The 18940-nt window shown below is 56.6% G+C and overlaps 1 protein-coding gene across 1 annotated transcript in view; it reads left to right on the top strand.

Annotated features, from left to right (window-relative positions):
- Positions 1-15971, top strand: part of LOC139249349 (small RNA 2'-O-methyltransferase-like) — a 90073-nt gene extending 74102 nt beyond the window's left edge. The window contains exons 4-5 of the mRNA XM_070872330.1: positions 9221-9355; positions 15784-15971. Of these exons, the coding sequence (XP_070728431.1) occupies positions 9221-9355; positions 15784-15970 (322 nt within the window). The 3' untranslated portion in view covers position 15971. The remainder of the gene's footprint in view (positions 1-9220; positions 9356-15783) is intronic.
- The last annotated feature ends 2969 nt before the right edge of the window (positions 15972-18940 follow it).

The raw sequence follows: 18940 nt of genomic DNA on the forward strand, positions 1-18940 counted from the left end.
CCGCCCTGCTACTAATGGCCCCCGCCCTGCTACTCATGGCCCCCGCCCTGCTACTAATGGCCCCCGCCCTGCTACTAATGGCCCGAGCCCCCACCCTGCTACTAATGGCCCCCACCATGCTAATAGCCATCACCCTGCTACTAATAGCCCCCACCCTCCTGCTACTAATAGCCCCCACCCTGCTGCTAATGGCCCCCACCCTGCTACTAATTGCTCCCACCCTGCTACTAATGGCCCGAGCCCCCACCCTGCTACTAATGGCCCCCACCATGCTAATAGCCATCACCCTGCTACTAATAGCCCCCACCCTCCTGCTACGAATAGCCCCCACCCTGCTGCTAATGGCCCCTACCCTGCTAATGGCCCCCACCCTGCTGCTAATGGCCACCACCCTGCTGCTAATGGCCCCCACCCTGCTACTAATGGCCCCTGCCCTGCTACTAATAGCCCCCACCCTGCAAATGGCCCCCACCCTACTAATAGCCCCCACCCTGCTACAAATAGCCCCCACCCTGCTACTAATAGCCCCCACCCTGCTACTAATGTCCCCCGCCCTGCTACTAATAGCCCCCACCCTGCTACTAATGGCCCCCACCCTACTAATGGCCCCCACCCTACTACTAATAGCCCCCACCCTGCTACTAATAGCCCCCACCCTGCTACTAATGGCCCCCACCCTGCTACTAATGGCCCCCACCCTGCTACTAATGGCCCCCACCCTGCTACGATTGTCCCCTACCCTGCTACGATTGTCCCCCACCCTGCTTCCAATGGCCCCCACCCTGCTTTCAATGGCCCCCGCCCTGCTACTAATAGCCCCCACCCTGCTACTAATGTCCCCCACCCTGCTTCTAATGGCCCCCACCCTGCTACTAATGGCCCCCACCCTGCTACTAATAGCCCCCACCCTGCTACTAATGGCCCCCACCCTGCTAATGGCCCCCAGCCTGCTACTAATGGCCCCCAGCCTGCTACTAATGGCCCCCACCCTGCTACTAATGGCCCCCCTGCTATGAATGGCCCCCACCCTGCTACTAAAATCCCCCTCCCTGCTACTAATGGCCCCCACCCTGCTAATGGCCCCCACCCTGCTACTAAAAGCCCCCACGCTGCTACTAATGGCCCCCACCCTGCTACCAATGGCCCCCACCCTGCTACCAATGGCCCCCACCCATCTACTAATGGCCCCACCCTGCTACTAGTAGCCCCAGCCTGCTACGAATGGCCCCCAGCCTGCTACTAATAGCCCCCACCCTGCTACTAATAGCCCCCACCCTGCTGCTAATGGCCCCCGCCCTGCTACTAATGGCCCCCGCCCTGCTACTAATAGGCCCCACCCTGCTACGAATGGCCCCCACCCTGCTTCTAATGGCCCCCGCCCTGCGACTAATGGCCCCCGCCCTGCGACTAATGGCCCCCGCCCTGCTACTAATGGCTCCCGCCCTGCTACTAATGGCACCCACCCTGCTACTAATGGCACCCACCCTGCTACTAATGGCCCCCGCCCTGCTACTAATGGCCCGAGCCCCCACCCTGCTACTAATGGCCCCCACCATGCTAATAGCCATCACCCTGCTACTAATAGCCCCCACCCTCCTGCTACTAATAGCCCCCACCCTGCTGCTAATGGCCCCCACCCTGCTACTAATGGCCACTACCTTGCTAATGGCCCCCACCCTGCTGCTAATGGCCTCCACCCTGCTACTAATAGCCCCCACCCTGCTACTAATGGCCCCCACCCTGCTACTAATGGCTCCCACCCTGCTACTAATGGCCCGAGCCCCCACCCTGCTACTAATGGCCCGAGCCCCCACCCTGCTACTAATGGCCCCCACCATGCTAATAGCCATCACCCTGCTACTAATAGCCCCCACCCTCCTGCTACGAATAGCCCCCACCCTGCTGCTAATGGCCCCTACCCTGCTAATGGCCCCCACCCTGCTGCTAATAGCCCCCACCCTGCTACTAATGGCCCCTGCCCTGCTACTAATAGCCCCCACCCTGCAAATGGCCCCCACCCTACTAATAGCCCCCACCCTGCTACTAATAGCCCCCACCCTGCTACTAATGTCCCCCGCCCTGCTACTAATAGCCCCCACCCTGCTACTAATGGCCCCCACCCTACTAATGGCCCCCACCCGACTAATGGCCCCCACCCTACTAATGGCCCCCACCCTGCTACGAATGGCCCCCAGCCTGCTACTAATGGCCCCCACCCTGCTACTAATGGCCCCCACCCTGCTACTAATAGCCCCCACCCTGCTACTAATGGCCCCCACCCTGCTAATGGCCCCCACCCTGCTACTAATGGCCCCCACCCTGCTACTAATGGCCCCCCTGCTATGAATGGCCCCCACCCTGCTACTAAAATCCCCCTCCCTGCTACTAATGGCCCCCACCCTGCTAATGGCCCCCACCCTGCTACTAAAAGCCCCCACGCTGCTACTAAAAGCCCCCACGCTGCTACCAATGGCCCCCACACTGCTACTAATGGCCCCCACCCTTCTACTAATGGCCCCACCCTGCTACTAGTAGCCCCAGCCTGCTACGAATGGCCCCCAGCCTGCTGCGAATGGCCCCCAGCCTGCTACTAATAGCCCCCACCCTGCTACGAATAGCCCCCACCCTGCTGCTAATGGCCCCCGCCCTGCTACTAATGGCCCCCGCCCTGCTACGAATGGCCCCCACCCTGCTACGAATGGCCCCCACCCTGCTACGAATGGCCCCCGCCCTGCTACTAATGGCCCCCGCCCTGCTACTAATGGCCCCCGCCCTGCTACTAATGGCCCCCACCCTGCTACTAATGGCCCGAGCCCCCACCCTGCTACTAATGGCCCCCACCATGCTAATAGCCATCACCCTGCTACTAATAGCCCCCACCCTCCTGCTACTAATAGCCCCCACCCTGCTGCTAATGGCCCCCACCCTGCTACTAATGGCCCCTGCCCTGCTACTAATAGCCCCCACCCTGCAAATGGCCCCCACCCTACTAATAGCCCCCACCCTGCTACAAATAGCCCCCACCCTGCTACAAATAGCCCCCACCCTGCTACTAATAGCCCCCACCCGGCTACTAATGTCCCCCGCCCTGCTACTAATGGCCCCCACCCTACTAATGGCCCCCACCCTACGAATGGCCCCCACCCTGCTACGAATGGCCCCCACCCTGCTACTAATAGCCCCCACCCTGCTACTAATGGCCCCCACCCTGCTACTAATGGCCCCCACCCTGCTACTAATGGCCCCCACCCTGCTACTAATAGCCCCCACCCTGCTACTAATAGCCCCCACCCTGCTACTAATAGCCCCCACCCTGCTACTAATGGCCCCCACCCTGCTACTAATAGCCCCCACCCTGCTACTAATGGCCCCCACCCTGCTTCCAATGGCCCCCACGCTGCTTCCAATGGCCCCCGCCCTGCTACGATTGTCCCCCACCCTGCTTCTAATGGACCCCGCCCTGCTACTAATAGCCCCCACCCTGCTACTAATGGCCCCCACCCTGCTACTAATGGCCCCACCCTGCTACTAATGGCCCCACCCTGCTACTAATGGCCCCCCTGCTATAAATGTCCCCCACCCTGCTACTAAAAGCCCCCTCCCTGCTACTAATGGCCCCCACCCTGCTAATGGCCCCCACCCTGCTAATGGCCCCCACCCTGCTACTAATGGCCCCCACCCTGCTACCAATGGCCCCCACCCTGCTACCAATGGCCCCCACCCTGCTACCAATGGCCCCCACCCTGCTACCAATGGCCCCCACCCTTCTACTAATGGCCCCACCCTGCTACGAACGGCCCCCGGCCTGCTACTAATAGCCCCCACCCCCACCCTGCTGCTAATAGACCCCACCCCCACCCTGCTGCTAATGGCCCCCGCCCTGCTACTAATGGCCCCCGTCCTGCTACTAATAGCCCCCACCCTGCTACTAATGGCCCCCACCCTGCTACTAATGGCCCCCGCCCTGCTACTAATGGCCCCCGCCCTGCTACTAATGGCCCCCGCAACTGCTACTAATGGCCCCCGCCCTGCTACTAATGGCTCCCGCCCTGCTACGAAAAGCCCCCACCCTGCTACTAATGGCCCCCACCCTGCTACTAATGGCCCCCACCCTGCTACTAATGGCCCCCACCCTGCCAATAGCCCCCACCCTGCTACTAATAGCCCCCACCCTGCTACTAATGGCCCCCACCCTGCTACTAATGGCCCCCACCCTGCTACTAATGGCCCCCACCCTGCTAATGGCCCTACCCTACTACTAATGGCCCCCACCCTACTACTAATGGCTCACACCCTGCTAATGGCCCCCACCCTGCTACTAATGGCCCCCACACTGCTACTAATGGCCCCCACCCTGCTACTAATGGCCCCCACCCTGCTACTAATGGCTCCCACCCTGCTACTAATGGCTCCCACCCTGCTACTAATGGCCCTAGCACCCACCCTGCTACTAATCGCCCCCACCATGCTACTAATGGCCCCCACCCTGCTAATGGCCCCCACCCTGCTAATGGCCCCCACCTAATAATAGCCCCCACCCTGAGACTAATAGCCCCCACCCTGCTACTAATAGCCGCCACCCTGCTACTAATAGCCGCCACCCTGCTACTAATAGCCCCCACCCTGCTACTAATAGTCCCCACCCTGCTACTGATGGCCCCCGCCCTGCTACTGATGGCCCCCACCCTGCTACTAATGGCCCCCACCTGCTCCGAATGGCCCCCACCCTGCTAATAGCCCCCATCCTGCTACTAATGGCCCCCGCCCTGCTACTAATGGCCCCCACGCTGCTACTAATAGCCCCCACGCTGCTACTAATAGCCCCCACCCTGCTACGAATGGCCCCCACCCTGCTACTAATGGCCCCCACCCTGCTACCAATGGCCCCCACCCTGCTACCAATGGCCCCCACCCTGCTACCAATGGCCACCACCCTGCTACCAATGGCCCCCACCCTTCTACTAATGGCCCCACCCTGCTACGAATGGCCCCCAGCCTGCTACTAATAGCCCCCACCCCCACCCTGCTGCTAATGGCCCCCGTCCTGCTAGTAATAGCCCCCACCCTGCTACTAATGGCCCCCACCCTGCTACTAATGGCCCCCGCCCTGCTACTAATGGCCCCCGCAACTGCCACTAATGGCCCCCGCCCTGCTACTAATGGCCCCCGCCCTGCTACTAATAGCCCCCGCCCTGCTACTAATAGCCCCCGCCCTGCTACTAATGGTCCCCACCCTGCTACTAATGGTCCCCACCCTGCTACTAATGGTCCCCACCCTGCTACTTATGGCCCCCACGCTGCTACTAATTGCCCCCCTGCTACTAATGGCCCCCGCCCTGCTACTAATGGCCCCCGCCCTGCTACTAATAGCACCCGCCCTGCTACTAATGGCTCCCGCCCTGCTACTAAAAGCCCCCACCCTGCTACTAATGGCCCCCACCCTGCTACTAATGGCCCCCACCCTGCTAATGGCCCCCACCTACTACTAATGGCCCACACCCTGCTAATGGCCCCCACCCTAATACTAATGGCCCCCAACCTGCTACTAATGGCCTGCACCCTGCTAATAGCCCCCACCATGCTAATAATAGCCCCCACACTTTGCTCCTAATGGCCCCCACACTTTGCTCCTAATGGCCCCCACCCTGCTCCTAATGGCCCCCACCCTGCTCCTAATGGCCCCCACCCTGCTACTAATGGCCCCCACCCTGCTACTAATGGCCCCCACCCTGCTACTAATAGCCCCCACCCTGCTACAAATGGCCCCCACCCTGCTACCAATAGGCACACCCTGCTACCAATGGCCCCCACCCTGCTACCAATGGCCCCCACCCTGCTACCAATGGCCCCCACCCTGCTACTAATGGCCCCCACCCAGCTACTAATGGCCCCCGCCCTGCTACTAATGGCCCGAGCCCCCACCCTGCTACTAATGGCCCCCACCATGCTAATAGCCATCACCCTGCCACTAATAGCCCCCACCCTCCTGCTACTAATAGCCCCCACCCTGCTGCTAATGGCCCCCACCCTGCTACTAATAGCCCTCACCCTGCTGCTAATGGCCCCCACCCTGCTGCTAATCGCCCCCACCCTGCTACTAATGGCCCCTGCCCTGCTACTAATAGCCCCCACCCTGCAAATGGCCCCCACCCTACAAATAGCCCCCACCCTGCTACAAATAGCCCCCACCCTGCTACAAATAGCCCCCACCCTGCTACTAATAGCCCCCACCCTGCTACTAATGTCCCCCGCCCTGCTTCTAATGGCCCCGCCCTGCTACTAATAGCCCCCACCCTGCTACTAATGGCCCCCACCCTACTAATGACCCCCACCCTACTAATGGCCCCCACCCTGCTACGAATGGCCCCCAGCCTGCTACTAATGGGCCCCAGCCTGCTACTAATGGCACCCAGCCTGCGACTAATAGCCCCCACCCTGCTACTAATGGCCCCCACCCTGCTACTAATGGCCCCCACCCTGCTACTAATGGCCCCCACCCTGCTACTAATGGCCCCCACCCTGCTACGAATAGCCCCCGCCCTGCTGCTAATGGCCCCCGCCCTGCTACTAATGGCCCCCGTCCTGCTACAAATAGCCCCCACCCTGCTACTAATAGGCCCACCCTGCTACCAATGACCCCCACCCTGCTACCAATGGCCCCCGCCCTGCTACCAATGGCCCCCGCCCTGCTACCAATGGCCCCCGCCCTGCTACTAATGGCCCCCGCCCTGCTACTAATGGCCCCCGCCCTGCTACTAATGGCCCCCACCCTGCTACTAATGGCCCCCACCTTGCTAGTAATGGCCCCCACCCTCTAGTAATGGCCCACACCTTGCAAGTAATGGCCCCCGCCCTGCTACTAATGGCCCCCGCCCTGCTACTAATGGCCCCCGCCCTGCTACTAATGGCCCCCACCCTGCTACTAATGGCCCCCACCCTGCTACTAATGGCCCCCGCCCTGCTACTAATGGCCCCCGCCCTGCTACTAATGGTCCCCACCCTGCTACTAATGGTCCCCACCCTGCTACTAATGGCCCCCACGCTGCTACTAATGGCCCCCACCCTGCCAATAGCCCCCACCCTGCTACTAATAGCCCCCACCCTGCTACTAATGGCCCCCACCCTGCTACTAATAGCCCCCAGCCTGCTACTAATGGCCCCCACCCTGCTACTAATGGCCCCCACCCTGCTAATGGCCCTACCCTACTACTAATGGCCCCCACCCTGCTACTAATGGCCCCCACCCTGCTACTAATGGCCCCCACCCTGCTACTAATGGCTCCCACCCTGCTACTAATGGCCCTAGCCCCCACCCTGCTATTAATCGCCCCCACCATGCTAATGGCCCCCACCCTGCTACTAATGGCCCCCACCCTGCTACTAATGGCCCCACCCTGCTACGAATGGCCCTAGCCCCCACCCTGCTACTAATCGCCCCCACCATGCTACTAATGGCCCCCACCCTGCTAATGGCCCCCACCCTGCTACTAATGGCCCCCACCCTGCTAATGGCCCCCCTCCCTAATACTAGCCCCCACCCTGAGACTAATGGCCCCCACCCTGCTACTGATGGCCCCCACCCTGCTACTGATGGCCCCCACCCTGCTACTGATGGCCCCCGCCCTGCTACTGATGGCCCCCACCCTGCTACGAATGGCCCCCACCCTGCTACGAATGGCCCCCACCCTGCTAATGGCCCCACCCTACAACTAATGGCCCCCACCCTACTACTAATGGCCCCCACCCTGCTAATGGCCCCCACCCTAATACTAATGGCCCCCACCCTAATACTATTGGCCCCCACCCTATTACTAATGGCCCACACCCTGCTACTAATGGCCCCCACCCTGCTACTAATGGCCCCCACCCTGCTACTAATGGCCCCCACCCTGCTACTAATGGCCCCCACCCTGCTACGAATGGCCCCAGCCTGCTACTAATGGCCCCCACCCTGCTACTAATGGCCCCCACCCTGCTACTAATGGCCCCCACCTTGCTACTCATGGCCCCCACCCTGCTACTAATAGCCCCCACCCTGCTACTAATGGCCCCCACCCTGCTACTAATGGCCCCCACCCTGCTACGATTGTCCCCCACCCTGCTACGATTGTCCCCCACCCTGCTTCCAATGGCCCCCACCCTGCTTCCAATGGCCCCCACCCTGCTTCCAATGGCCCCCACCCTGCTTCCAATGGCCCCCGCCCTGCTACTAATAGACCCCACCCTGCTACTAATGTCCCCCACCCTGCTTCTAATGGCCCCCGCCCTGCTACTAATAGCCCCCATCCTGCTACTAATGGCCCCACCCTGCTAATGGCCCCCACCCTGCTACTAATGGCCCGCACCCTGCTACTAATGGCCCCACTGCTATGAATGGCCCCCATCCTGCTACTAAAAGCCCCCTCCCTGCTACTAATGGCCCCCACCCTGCTAATGGCCCCCACCCTGCTAATGGCCCCCACCCTGCTACTAAAAGCCCCCACGCTGCTACTAATGGCCCCCACCCTGCTACCAATGGCCCCCACCCTGCTACCAATGGCCCCCGCCCTGCTACTAATAGCCCCACCCTGCTACTAATGGCCCCCGCCCTGCTACTAATGGCCCCCGCCCTGCTACTAATGGCCCCCGCCCTGCTACTAATGGCCCCCGCCCTGCTACTAATGGCCCCCGCCCTGCTACTAATGGCCCCCGCCCTGCTACTAATGGCCCCCGCCCTGCTACTAAAGGCCCCCACCCTGTTACTAATTGCCCCCCCTGCTACTAATGGCCCCCACCCTGCTACTAATGGCCCCCGCCCTGCTACTAATGGCCCCCACCCTGCTACTAATGGCCCCCACCCTGCTACTAATGGCCCCCGCCCTGCTACTAATGGCCCCCACCCTGCTACTAATGGCCCCCACCCTGCTACTAATGGCCCCCACCCTGCTACTAATGGCCCCCGCCCTGTTACTAATGGCCCCCACCCTGCTACTAATGGCCACCTTCCCCGCTCTCCTCCCGCTGCCGGTCTCGGGCGCTGGCTCCTCCTTATCGAGCTCAGCCTTGAATATACTGAACGACTGAGCATCCACGGCCCTCCAGGGCAGAGAATGCCAGAGATTGTAACATCAGAACAAACTATTGTGTTTAAAAATGAGCTGTTATTTGTTACTGTTGATGCTGCGATATCAGCGGACTCCTGAAGGATGAATAGGTGACTTTGGTCTTGTGTACCTGTCAGGTGTCGCCTGGCACCCCTGCCGTGTGAGTATCTCCAGCCTCGGCCTTCTCTGCTCACAGTCAGGCTGTACCAGGGCTCTGTAGCTGTGAAGGACTCTCGTTTGTTGGATTGTGACTTCGTTTCCTGCGTTGAATTGTGAGTATTTATTGTAACAAAAGCAATCATTGTCAAGTGAACCTGGTTTATTTGATCCTAGTACATTTGTTTAGCAGTTGAAATGGATGGTCAACTTTTGCCAGGCCTTTCAGGAGTGAAAGTAGGAAACACTTTACACACAAAGGACGGTAAAAGTTCTGAACTCTCTTTCGCAAATAGCAATGGATGCTGGGTCAATTGTTAATTATAAATCGGAGACTGATCGAGTTTTATGAACCATTAAGGGATATGGGCCAAAGGAGGGTACATGGAGTTCGGTCACAGATCAGTCATGATCTTTCTGATTGGTGGAGCAGGTTCGAGGGGCCATATGGCCCACTCCTCTTCCTAAATGGATGGTGTGCAGATGTGCCGAGAGAATCCATCAGAAAAGTTGCTTTTTATATAAAATAAAGAATCTGGTAAACACTTTTCAGTTCTACAAAATGTACATTGGGTGTGTTATATTGAAATAGATTAGTGACAGATTAGAGGTGGTGCTTATTTCCTGTGATTGAGCTTGTTGTCGAGGCTGGGATTCGAGCACTGGCGATGTGCTATCGTCAGTGCCTGAAAGTGGAGAGTTTGATTTGGATCAATGGCACACTGTTGTCCACATTCTTGACATGAGATGCAAGGATATCATTAGCCATTGCATTGTCTAGTGTCAGCTATTGGGCCATTGAGTGGAAGACACTGAAGACACAACATCCTGGTATCCACCTTGACTCTACACTCCTGCCCTGCTTAACTCTCTGCCTTGTCTGACACAGTTTCCCTGCATCACTGCTTTACACATGTCGATTGTCACTCCAGACCAATTCCTGGAGGGTAGCTAATGTAACACCACTGTTTAAAAAGGGAGGGAGAGAGAAAACAGGTAATTATAGACCAGTTAGTCTGACTTCAATAGTGGGGAAAATGTTGGAATCAGTTATTAAGGATGAAATAGCAGTGGATTTGGAAAGCAGTGACAGGATCGGTCCAAGTCGGCATTGATTTATGAAAGGGAAATCCTGCTTGACAAATCTTCTAGAATTTTTTGAGGATGTAATTAATAGAGTGGACAAGGGAGAACCAGTGGATGTGGTGTATTTGGACTTTCAAAAGGCTTTTGACAAGGTCCCACACAAGAGATTGGTGTGCAAAATTAAAGCACATGGTATTGGGGGTAATATACTGATGTGGATAGAGAACTGGTTGGCAGACAGGAAGCAGAGAGTCGGGATAAATGGGTCCTTTTCTGAATGGCAGGCAGTGACTAGTGGGGTGCCGCAGGGCTCAGTGCTGGGACCCCAGCTCTTTACAATACACATCAATGATTTAGATGAAGGAATTGAGTGTAATATCTCCAAGTTTGCAGATGACACTAAGCTGGGTGGCGGTGTGAGCTGTGAGGAGGACGCTAAGAGGCTGCAGGGTGACTTGGATAGGTTAGGTGAGTGGGCAAATGCATGGCAGATGCAGTATAATGTGGATAAATGTGAGGTTATCCACTTTGGTGGTAAAAACATGAAGGCAGAATATTATCTGAATGGTGGCAGATTAGGAAAAGGGAAGGTGCAATGAGACTTGGGTGTCATGGTTCATCAGTCATTGAAAGTTGGCATGCAGGTACAGCAGGTGGTGAAGAAGGCAAATGGTATGTTGGCCTTCATAGCTAGGGGATTTGAGTACAGAAGCAGGGAGGTCTTACTGCAGTTGTACAGGGCCTTGGTTATCAGTTTTGGTCTAATCTGAGGAAGGACATTCTTGCTATTCAGGGAGTGCAGCGAAGGTTCACCAGGCTGATTCCTGGGATGGCTGGACTGTCATATGAGGAGAGACTGGATCGACTGGGCCTGTATTCACTGGAGTTTAGAAGAATGAGAGGGGATCTCATAGAAACAAATAAAATTCCGACGGGACTGGACAGGTTAGATGCAGGAAGAATGTTCCAGATGTTGGGGAAGTCCAGGACCAAGGGTCACAGACTAAGGATAAGGGGTAAGCCATATAGGACCGAGATGAGGAGAAACTTTTTCACTCAGAGAGTTGTTAACCTCTGGAATTCCCTACCTCAGAGAGTTGTTGATGCCAGTTCATTGGATATATTCAAGAGGGAGTTAGATCTGGCCCTTACGGCTAAAGGGATCAAGGGGTATGGAGAGAAAGCAGGAAAGGGGTACTGAGGGAATGATCAGCCATGATCTTATTGAATGGCGGTGCAGGCTCGAAGGGCCGAATGGCCTACTCCTGCACCTATTTTCTGTTTCTTTGTTTCTAATCTTGTTTAGCCATTTGAAGGCTCTGTTCTTCATCATCTCCAACCATACCCGCTTCCTCCTTCCCTTCCTTCTCCAGCCTGCAGCCCTCGATACGTCTCCCTACCTGACATTGCTCTCACTGCACCTTCCCTTCTGTACCAGACTCGAGTCCCTCAGCCCACAGCTTCCCCTGGGATTCTCCACGTGCGCTATAGTGCCACATGACACTGTCCCTCTTGTTCTTGGAGCTTTACTGTTCCAACTTCTCCCCATCCGGCTTACCTCTTCCACAACCCCTCTGACTCCACTCACAGAATTCATCATAGAATGGTTACAGCACGGAAGAAATCCATTTCTTCCAGACAGAAAGCAGAGAGTGGGGGTAAAGGGTAACTATCCACAGTGGCAAAAGGTGGGTAGTGTGTCATAAGAACATAAGAATTAGGAACAGGAGTAGGCCATCTAGCCCCTCGAGCCTGCTCCGCCATTCAACAAGATCATGGCTGATCTGGCCGTGGACTCAGCTCCACTTACCCGCCCGCTCCCCGTAACCCTTAATTCCCTTATTGGTTAAAAATCTATCTATCTGTGACTTGAATACATTCAATGAGCTAGCCTCAACTGCTTCCTTGGGCAGAGAATTGCACAAATTCACAACCCTCTGGGAGAAGAAATTCCTTCTCAACTCGGTTTTAAATTGGCTCCCCCGTATTTTGAGGCTGTGCCCCCTAGTTCTAGTCTCCCCGACCAGTGGAAACAACCTCTCTGCCTCTATCTTGTCTTTCCCTTTCATTATTTTAAATGTTTCTATAAGATCACCCCTCATCCTTCTGAACTCCAACAAGTAAAGACCCAGTCTACTCAATTATCATCATAAGGTAACCCCCTCATCTCCGGAATCAGCCTCGTGAATCATCTCTGTACCCCCTCCAAAGTCTGTATATCCTTCCTTAAGTAAGGTGACCAAAACTGCTGCAGTACTCCAGGTGCGGCCTCACCAATACCCTGTACAGTTGCAGCAGGACCTCCCTGCTTTTGTACTCCATCCCTCTCGCAATGAAGGCCAACATTCCACTTGCCTTTCTGATTACCTGCTGCACCTGCAAACTAACTTTTTGGGATTCATGCACAAGGACTCCCAGGTCCCTCTGCACCGCAGCATGTTGTAATTTCTCCCCATTCAAATAATATTCCCTTTTACTGTTTTTTTTCCCAAGGTGGATGACCTCACACTTTCTGACATTGTATTCCATCTGCCAAACCTTAGCTTATTCGCTTAACCTATCTAAATCTCTTTGCAGCCTCTCTGTGTCCTCGACATAACCCGCTTTCCCACTAATCTTAGTGTCATCTGCAAATTTTGTTACACTACACTCTGTCCCCTCTTCCAGGTCATCTCTGTATATTGTAAACAATGGTGGTCCCAGCACTGATCCCTGCGGCACACCACTAACCACCGATTTCCAACCCGAAAAGGACCCATTTATCCCGACTCTCTGCTTTCTGTTCGCCAGCCAATTCTCTATCCATGCTAATACATTTCCTCTGACTCCGCGTACCTCTATCTTCTGCAGTAACCTTTTGTGTGGCACCTTATCGAATGCCTTTTGGAAATCTAAATAAACCACATCCATCGGTACATCTCTACCCAGCATGCTCGTTATATCCTCAAAGAATTCCAGTAAATTAGTTAAACATGATTTCCCCTTCATGAATCCATGTTGCGTCTGCTTGATTGCACTATTCCTATCTCGATGCCCCGCTATTTCTTCCTTAATGATAGCTTCACGCATTTTCCCCACTACAGATGTTAAACTAAATGGCCTATAGTTACCTGCCTTTTGTCTGCCCCCTTTTTTAAACAGAGGCGTTACATTAGCTGCTTTCCAATCCGCTGGTACCTCCCCAGAGTCCAGAGAATTTTGGTAGATTATAACGAATGCATCTGCTATAACTTCCGCCATCTCTTTTAATACCCTGGGATGCATTTCATCAGGACCAGGGGACTTGTCTACCTTGAGTCCCATTAGCCTGTCCAGCACTACCCCCCTAGTGATAGTGATTGTCTCCAGGTCCTCCCTTCCCACATTCCCGTGTCCAGCAATTTTTGGCATGGTTTTTGTGTCTTCCACTGTGAAGACCAAAGCAAAATAATTGTTTAAGGTCTCAGCCATTTCCACATTTCCCATTATTAAATCCCCCTTCTCATCTTCTAAGGGACCAACATTTACTTTAGTCACTCTTTTCCGTTTTATATATACCCACAAGGATCAATGCTGGGACCACTGCTGTTCACAATTTATATTAACGATTTAAACTTTGGAATCATAAACACAATTTCTAAATTTGCGGATGACACAAAATTGGGGGATGGTCAATACTGAGGGGGACTGTAACACATTACAGGGGGACATTAATAAACTCGCAGAATGGGCAAATAATTATCAAATGAAGTACAACACAGATAAATGAGGTATTACATTTGGGAGGAAGAATAGAGAGGTCACTTATTACTGGGAGGGTGGAGTCTGGGTGGGTAGAGGAACAAAAGGATCTCGGATACAAATACACCAATCACTAAACGTTGTGACACAGGTTAGCAAGGCCATAAAAAGCAAACCCAGCTCTCGGGTTTATTTCTAGAGGGATAGCACTGAAAAGTCGGGAAGTTTTGTTAAACCTGTATCGAACCTTTAGAGTACTGTGTGCAGTTCTGGTCACCATATTGTAAAATGATGTCGAGGCACTCGATGGTTCCCCTCTGAACTTTCAATATTCTCCCTGATTCTGAAATGTATTCTCGACCTGGCATCTGTCATACACGCTCTTTTCCTGCCTCAGCTTCCCCTCTATCTCTTTCATCATCCAGGGAGCCCTGGCTTTAGTTACCCTACCTTTCCCCCTCGAGGGAATGTACCTCGACTGTACCCCAACATTCTCCTCTTTAAAGGCAGTCCTTTGTTCCACTACAGTTTTACTGGTCAATCTTTGATTCCAATTTACCCGGGCCAGATCCACTCTCATCCCACTGAAATTGGACTTGCCCCAGTGAAGTATTTTTACTCTGGATTGCTCCCTGTCCTTTTCCAGAGTTAATCTAAACCTTATGATACTATGATCACTGTTCCCCAAATGCTCACTGACTGACACTTGGTCCACGACCCACCTTATTCCCCAGAACCAGATCCAGCAATGCCCCCTTCCCCTTGGGCCAGAAACGTACTGATCCAGACAGTCTCCTGAACACACTTCAGAAATTCTCACCCCTCTCTGCCCTTTACACTACTATCCCAGTTTATATTCGGATAGTTGAAGTCCCCCATTATCACTACTCTATAGTTCTTGCATCTCTCTGTCATTTCTCTAAATTTGCTCTCTCGATCCTTCCCACGAGTTGGTGGCCTATCGAATACACCTAGTAATGGCACCTCTATTATTTCTTAACTCTTAGCCAGATAGATTCTGTCCTTGGCCCCTCCAGGTCATCCTGTCTCCCCAGCAGTGTAACATTCTCCTTAACCAACACTGTCACACCTCCTCCTACCTTTCCTGAACACCCGTTATCCAGGAATATTTAATACCCAATCCTGCTCTTTGAGCCAGGTCCGTTATCGCCACATCATATTCCCCTGTGGCTATTTGTGTCTGCCGCTCACCACACCGACATGCTCTGTAAACCTCTCTTCGACCTTCTTGTATTCTCTCTCAGTCTGACCCCACCGAATACCGCTCTATTTCTTGCTCTTCATGTGCCCCCTCTCCCCAGCACCAGCCCAGCCCCCCTCCCCCGCACCCCCTCCCCAGCCCCCCTCCCCCACACCCCCTTCCCCAGCACCCCCTCCCCAGCCTCCCCCGCCCCCTTCCCCAGCCCCCCTCCCCAAGTCCCCCTCCGCAGCCCCACTCCACAGCCCAGTCCCCGAGCACTCAAAGCCACATTATCTCCATGTAATGTTTATCACTATCCCGAGTTGAATCGTGACTTGAGGACCCTGTGCGAGAGTATACCCTGTGCGAGAGTATACCCTGTGCGAGAGTATCCCCTGTGCAAGAGTATACCCCTGTGCAGCATCGGAAAGCACATTGCATTGAAACTTTAGCCTTTGAACATTTCTCTGTTTAATTTTTTATGTTAAATGCAAATGTTCTTCGTCTGATTTTGTCCATTTCTTGTTTTCGGATCAGAATCGAACATCTGGATGCGCCAGACCTGGAGCGATTTCCAGATGTGCTGTTTGGTTACATGAATCCAGCTGTGGTAGTAATTACCACTCCAAATGCAGATTTTAACCCCTTGCTTCCAGGAATAGTGCGATTCAGACACTGGGACCACAGGTTTGAATGGAGCAGGAAGGAATTCCAAGCTTGGTAAGTGCACAAGATCGAAGATTAAAACACAGAATGAAGCTGAATACTTGGGTGTACAGGGCACAGTTTCAAAATCAGCAGGTGATGCAAAACTTGGAAGTATAGTGAGCAGTGAGGAGGGTAGTGATAGACTTCAGGAGGACATAGACAGGCTGGTGGGATGGGCGGGCACGGGGCAGATGGAATTTAACGCAGAAAAGTGCGAAGTGATACATTTTGGTCGGAAGAACAAGGAGAGACAATATAAACTAAAGGGTACAATCCTAAAGGGAGTGCAGGAACAGAGAGACCCGGGGTATATGGGCACAGATTGTTGAAGGTGGCAGGGCAGGTTGAGAAAGCGGTTAATAAGGTCGACAGGATCCTGGGCTTCATAAATAGAGGTATAAAAGTATAATGGTGTGGAAGTTATGATGAACCTGTATAAAACACGGGTTCGGCCCCAGCTGGAGTATTGTGTCCAGTTCTGGGCCCCGCACTTTAGGAAGGATGTGAGGCCTTAGAGAGGGAGCAGAGGGGATTTCCGAGAATGGTTCCCGGGATGAGGGACTTCAGTGACGGGGATAGACTGGAGAAGCTGGGGTTGTTCTCCTTGGAGCAGAGAAGGTTGAGAGGAGATTTGATCGAGGTGTTCAAAATCATGAGGGGTCTGGACAGAGGTCGAGAGAGAGAAACTGTTCCCATTGGTGGAAGGGTCGGGAACCAGAGGGACACAGATTGAAAGCGATTGGCAGAAAAAGGCGACATGAGGAAAAACGTTTTTACGCAGCGAGCGGTTAGGATCTGGGATGCGTTGCCTGAGAGGGTGGTGGAGGCAGACTCAATCGTGGCTTTCAAAAAGGAGTTGGCGGGGTTGCAGGTCGCAGCTGGAGTACCGCGTGCAGTTCTGGCCACCACATTACAGGAAGGATGTGATTGCACTGGAGAGTGGACAGAGACTTGCTTCCACTCCTGAAGTGAGTTCTCAGGTGACTGAAGAGTCCAATACGAGAGCCACAGCCCCTGTCACAGGTGGGACAGACAGTGGTTGAGGGAAGGGGAGGGTGGGACAGGTTTGCCGCACGCTCCTTCCGCTGCCTGCACTTGGTTTCTGCATGCTCTCGACGACGAGACTCGAGGTGCTCAGCGCCCTCCCGGATGCACTTCCTCCACTTAGGGCGGTCTTTGGCCAGGGACTCCCAGGTGTTGGTGGGGATGTTGCACTTTATCAGGGAGGCTTTGAGGGTGTCCTTGTAACGTTTCCTCTGCCCACCTGGGGCTCGCTTGCCGTGTAGGAGTTCCGAGTAGAGCGCTTGCTTTGGGAGTCTCATGTCTGGCATGTGGACAATGTGGCCTGCCCAGCGGAGCTGATCAATATTTACGAGGATGTTGCCAGGACTAGTATTTTAGCGATTTTAGGATGAGGAAAGATTGGATAGGCTGGGGTTGTTTTCTTTGGAACAGAGGAGGTTGAGGGGAGACCTGATTGAGGTGTATAACATTATGAGGGGCCTGGATAGAGTGGATAGGAAGGACCTGTTTCCCTTGGCAGAGGGGTCTGCGTGGATTTAAAGTAATTGGAGGGAGGTTTCGAGGGGATTTGAGGGAAATGTCTTAACCCAGAGAGTGGTGGGGGTCTGGAACTCACTGCCTGGTAGATGGGGGGGGCGGGGCGAGCGGAGGGGAGAGCGGGGGCGGGGGCTGGTGCGGGAGAGGGGGAGAGCGGGTGCGGGGGAGGGGGAGAGCGGGGGAGGGGGAGAGCGGGGGCTGGTGCGGGAGAGGGGGAGAGCGGGTGCGGGGGAGGGGGAGAGCGGGTGCGGGGGAGGGGGAGAGCGGGGGCTGGTGCGGGAGAGGGGGAGAGCGGGTGCGGGGGAGGGGGAGAGCAGGGGCTGGTGCGGGAGAGGGGGAGAGCGGGTGCGGGGGAGGGGGAGAGCGGGGGCGGGGGAGGGGGAGAGCGGGGGCGGGGGAGGGGGAGAGCGGGGGCGGGGGAGGGGGAGAGCGGGGGCGGGAGAGGGGGAGAGCGGGGGAGGGGAGAGCGGGGGCGGGGGAGGGGGAGAGCGGGGGCGGGGGAGGGGGAGAGCGGGGGCGGGGAGGGGGAGAGCGGGGGCGGGGGAGGGGGAGAGCGGGTGCGGGGGAGGGGGAGAGCGGGTGCGGGGGAGGGGGAGAGCGGGTGCGGGGAGGGGAGAGCGGGTGCGGGGGAGGGGGAGAGCGGGTGCGGGGGAGGGGGAGAGCGGGTGCGGGGGAGGGGAGAGCGGGGGCTGGTGCGGGGGAGGGGGAGAGCGGGGGAGGGGGAGAGCGGGGGCTGGTGCGGGGGAGGGGGAGAGCGGGGGCTGGTGCGGGGAGGGGGAGAGCGGGGGCTGGTGCGGGGGAGGGGGAGAGCGGGGGCGGGGGAGGGGGAGAGCGGGGGCGGGGGCGGGGGCTGGTGCGGGAGAGGGGGAGAGCGGGTGCGGGGGGAGGGGAGAGCGGGGGCTGGTGCGGGAGAGGGGGAGAGCGGGTGCGGGGGAGGGGGGAGAGCGGGGGCTGGTGCGGGAGAGGGGAGAGCGGGGGCGGGGGAGGGGGAGAGCGGGGGCGGGGGCGGGGGCTGGTGCGGGAGAGGGGGAGAGCGGGTGCGGGGGAGGGGGAGAGCGGGGGCTGGTGCGGGGAGGGGGAGAGCGGGGGCGGGGCGGGGGCTGGTGCGGGGGAGGGGGAGAGCGGGGGCTGGTGCGGGGAGAGGGGGAGAGCGGGTGCGGGGGAGGGGGAGAGCGGGGGCTGGTGCGGGGGAGGGGGAGAGCGGGGGCTGGTGCGGGGGAGGGGGAGAGCGGGGGAGGGGGAGAGCGGGAGGGGGAGGGGAGAGCGGGGGGAGCGGGGGCTGGTGCGGGGGAGGGGGAGAGCGGGGGGAGGAGGTGCGGGAGAGGGGAGAGCGGGGGCTGGTGCGGGAGGAGGGGGAGAGCGGGGGAGGGGGAGAGCGGGGGAGGGGGAGAGCGGGGGAGGGGGAGAGCGGGGGAGGGGGAGAGCG

This window comes from Pristiophorus japonicus, unplaced genomic scaffold (genome assembly GCF_044704955.1).
Source record: "Pristiophorus japonicus isolate sPriJap1 unplaced genomic scaffold, sPriJap1.hap1 HAP1_SCAFFOLD_307, whole genome shotgun sequence".
Taxonomy (NCBI): domain Eukaryota; kingdom Metazoa; phylum Chordata; class Chondrichthyes; family Pristiophoridae; genus Pristiophorus; species Pristiophorus japonicus.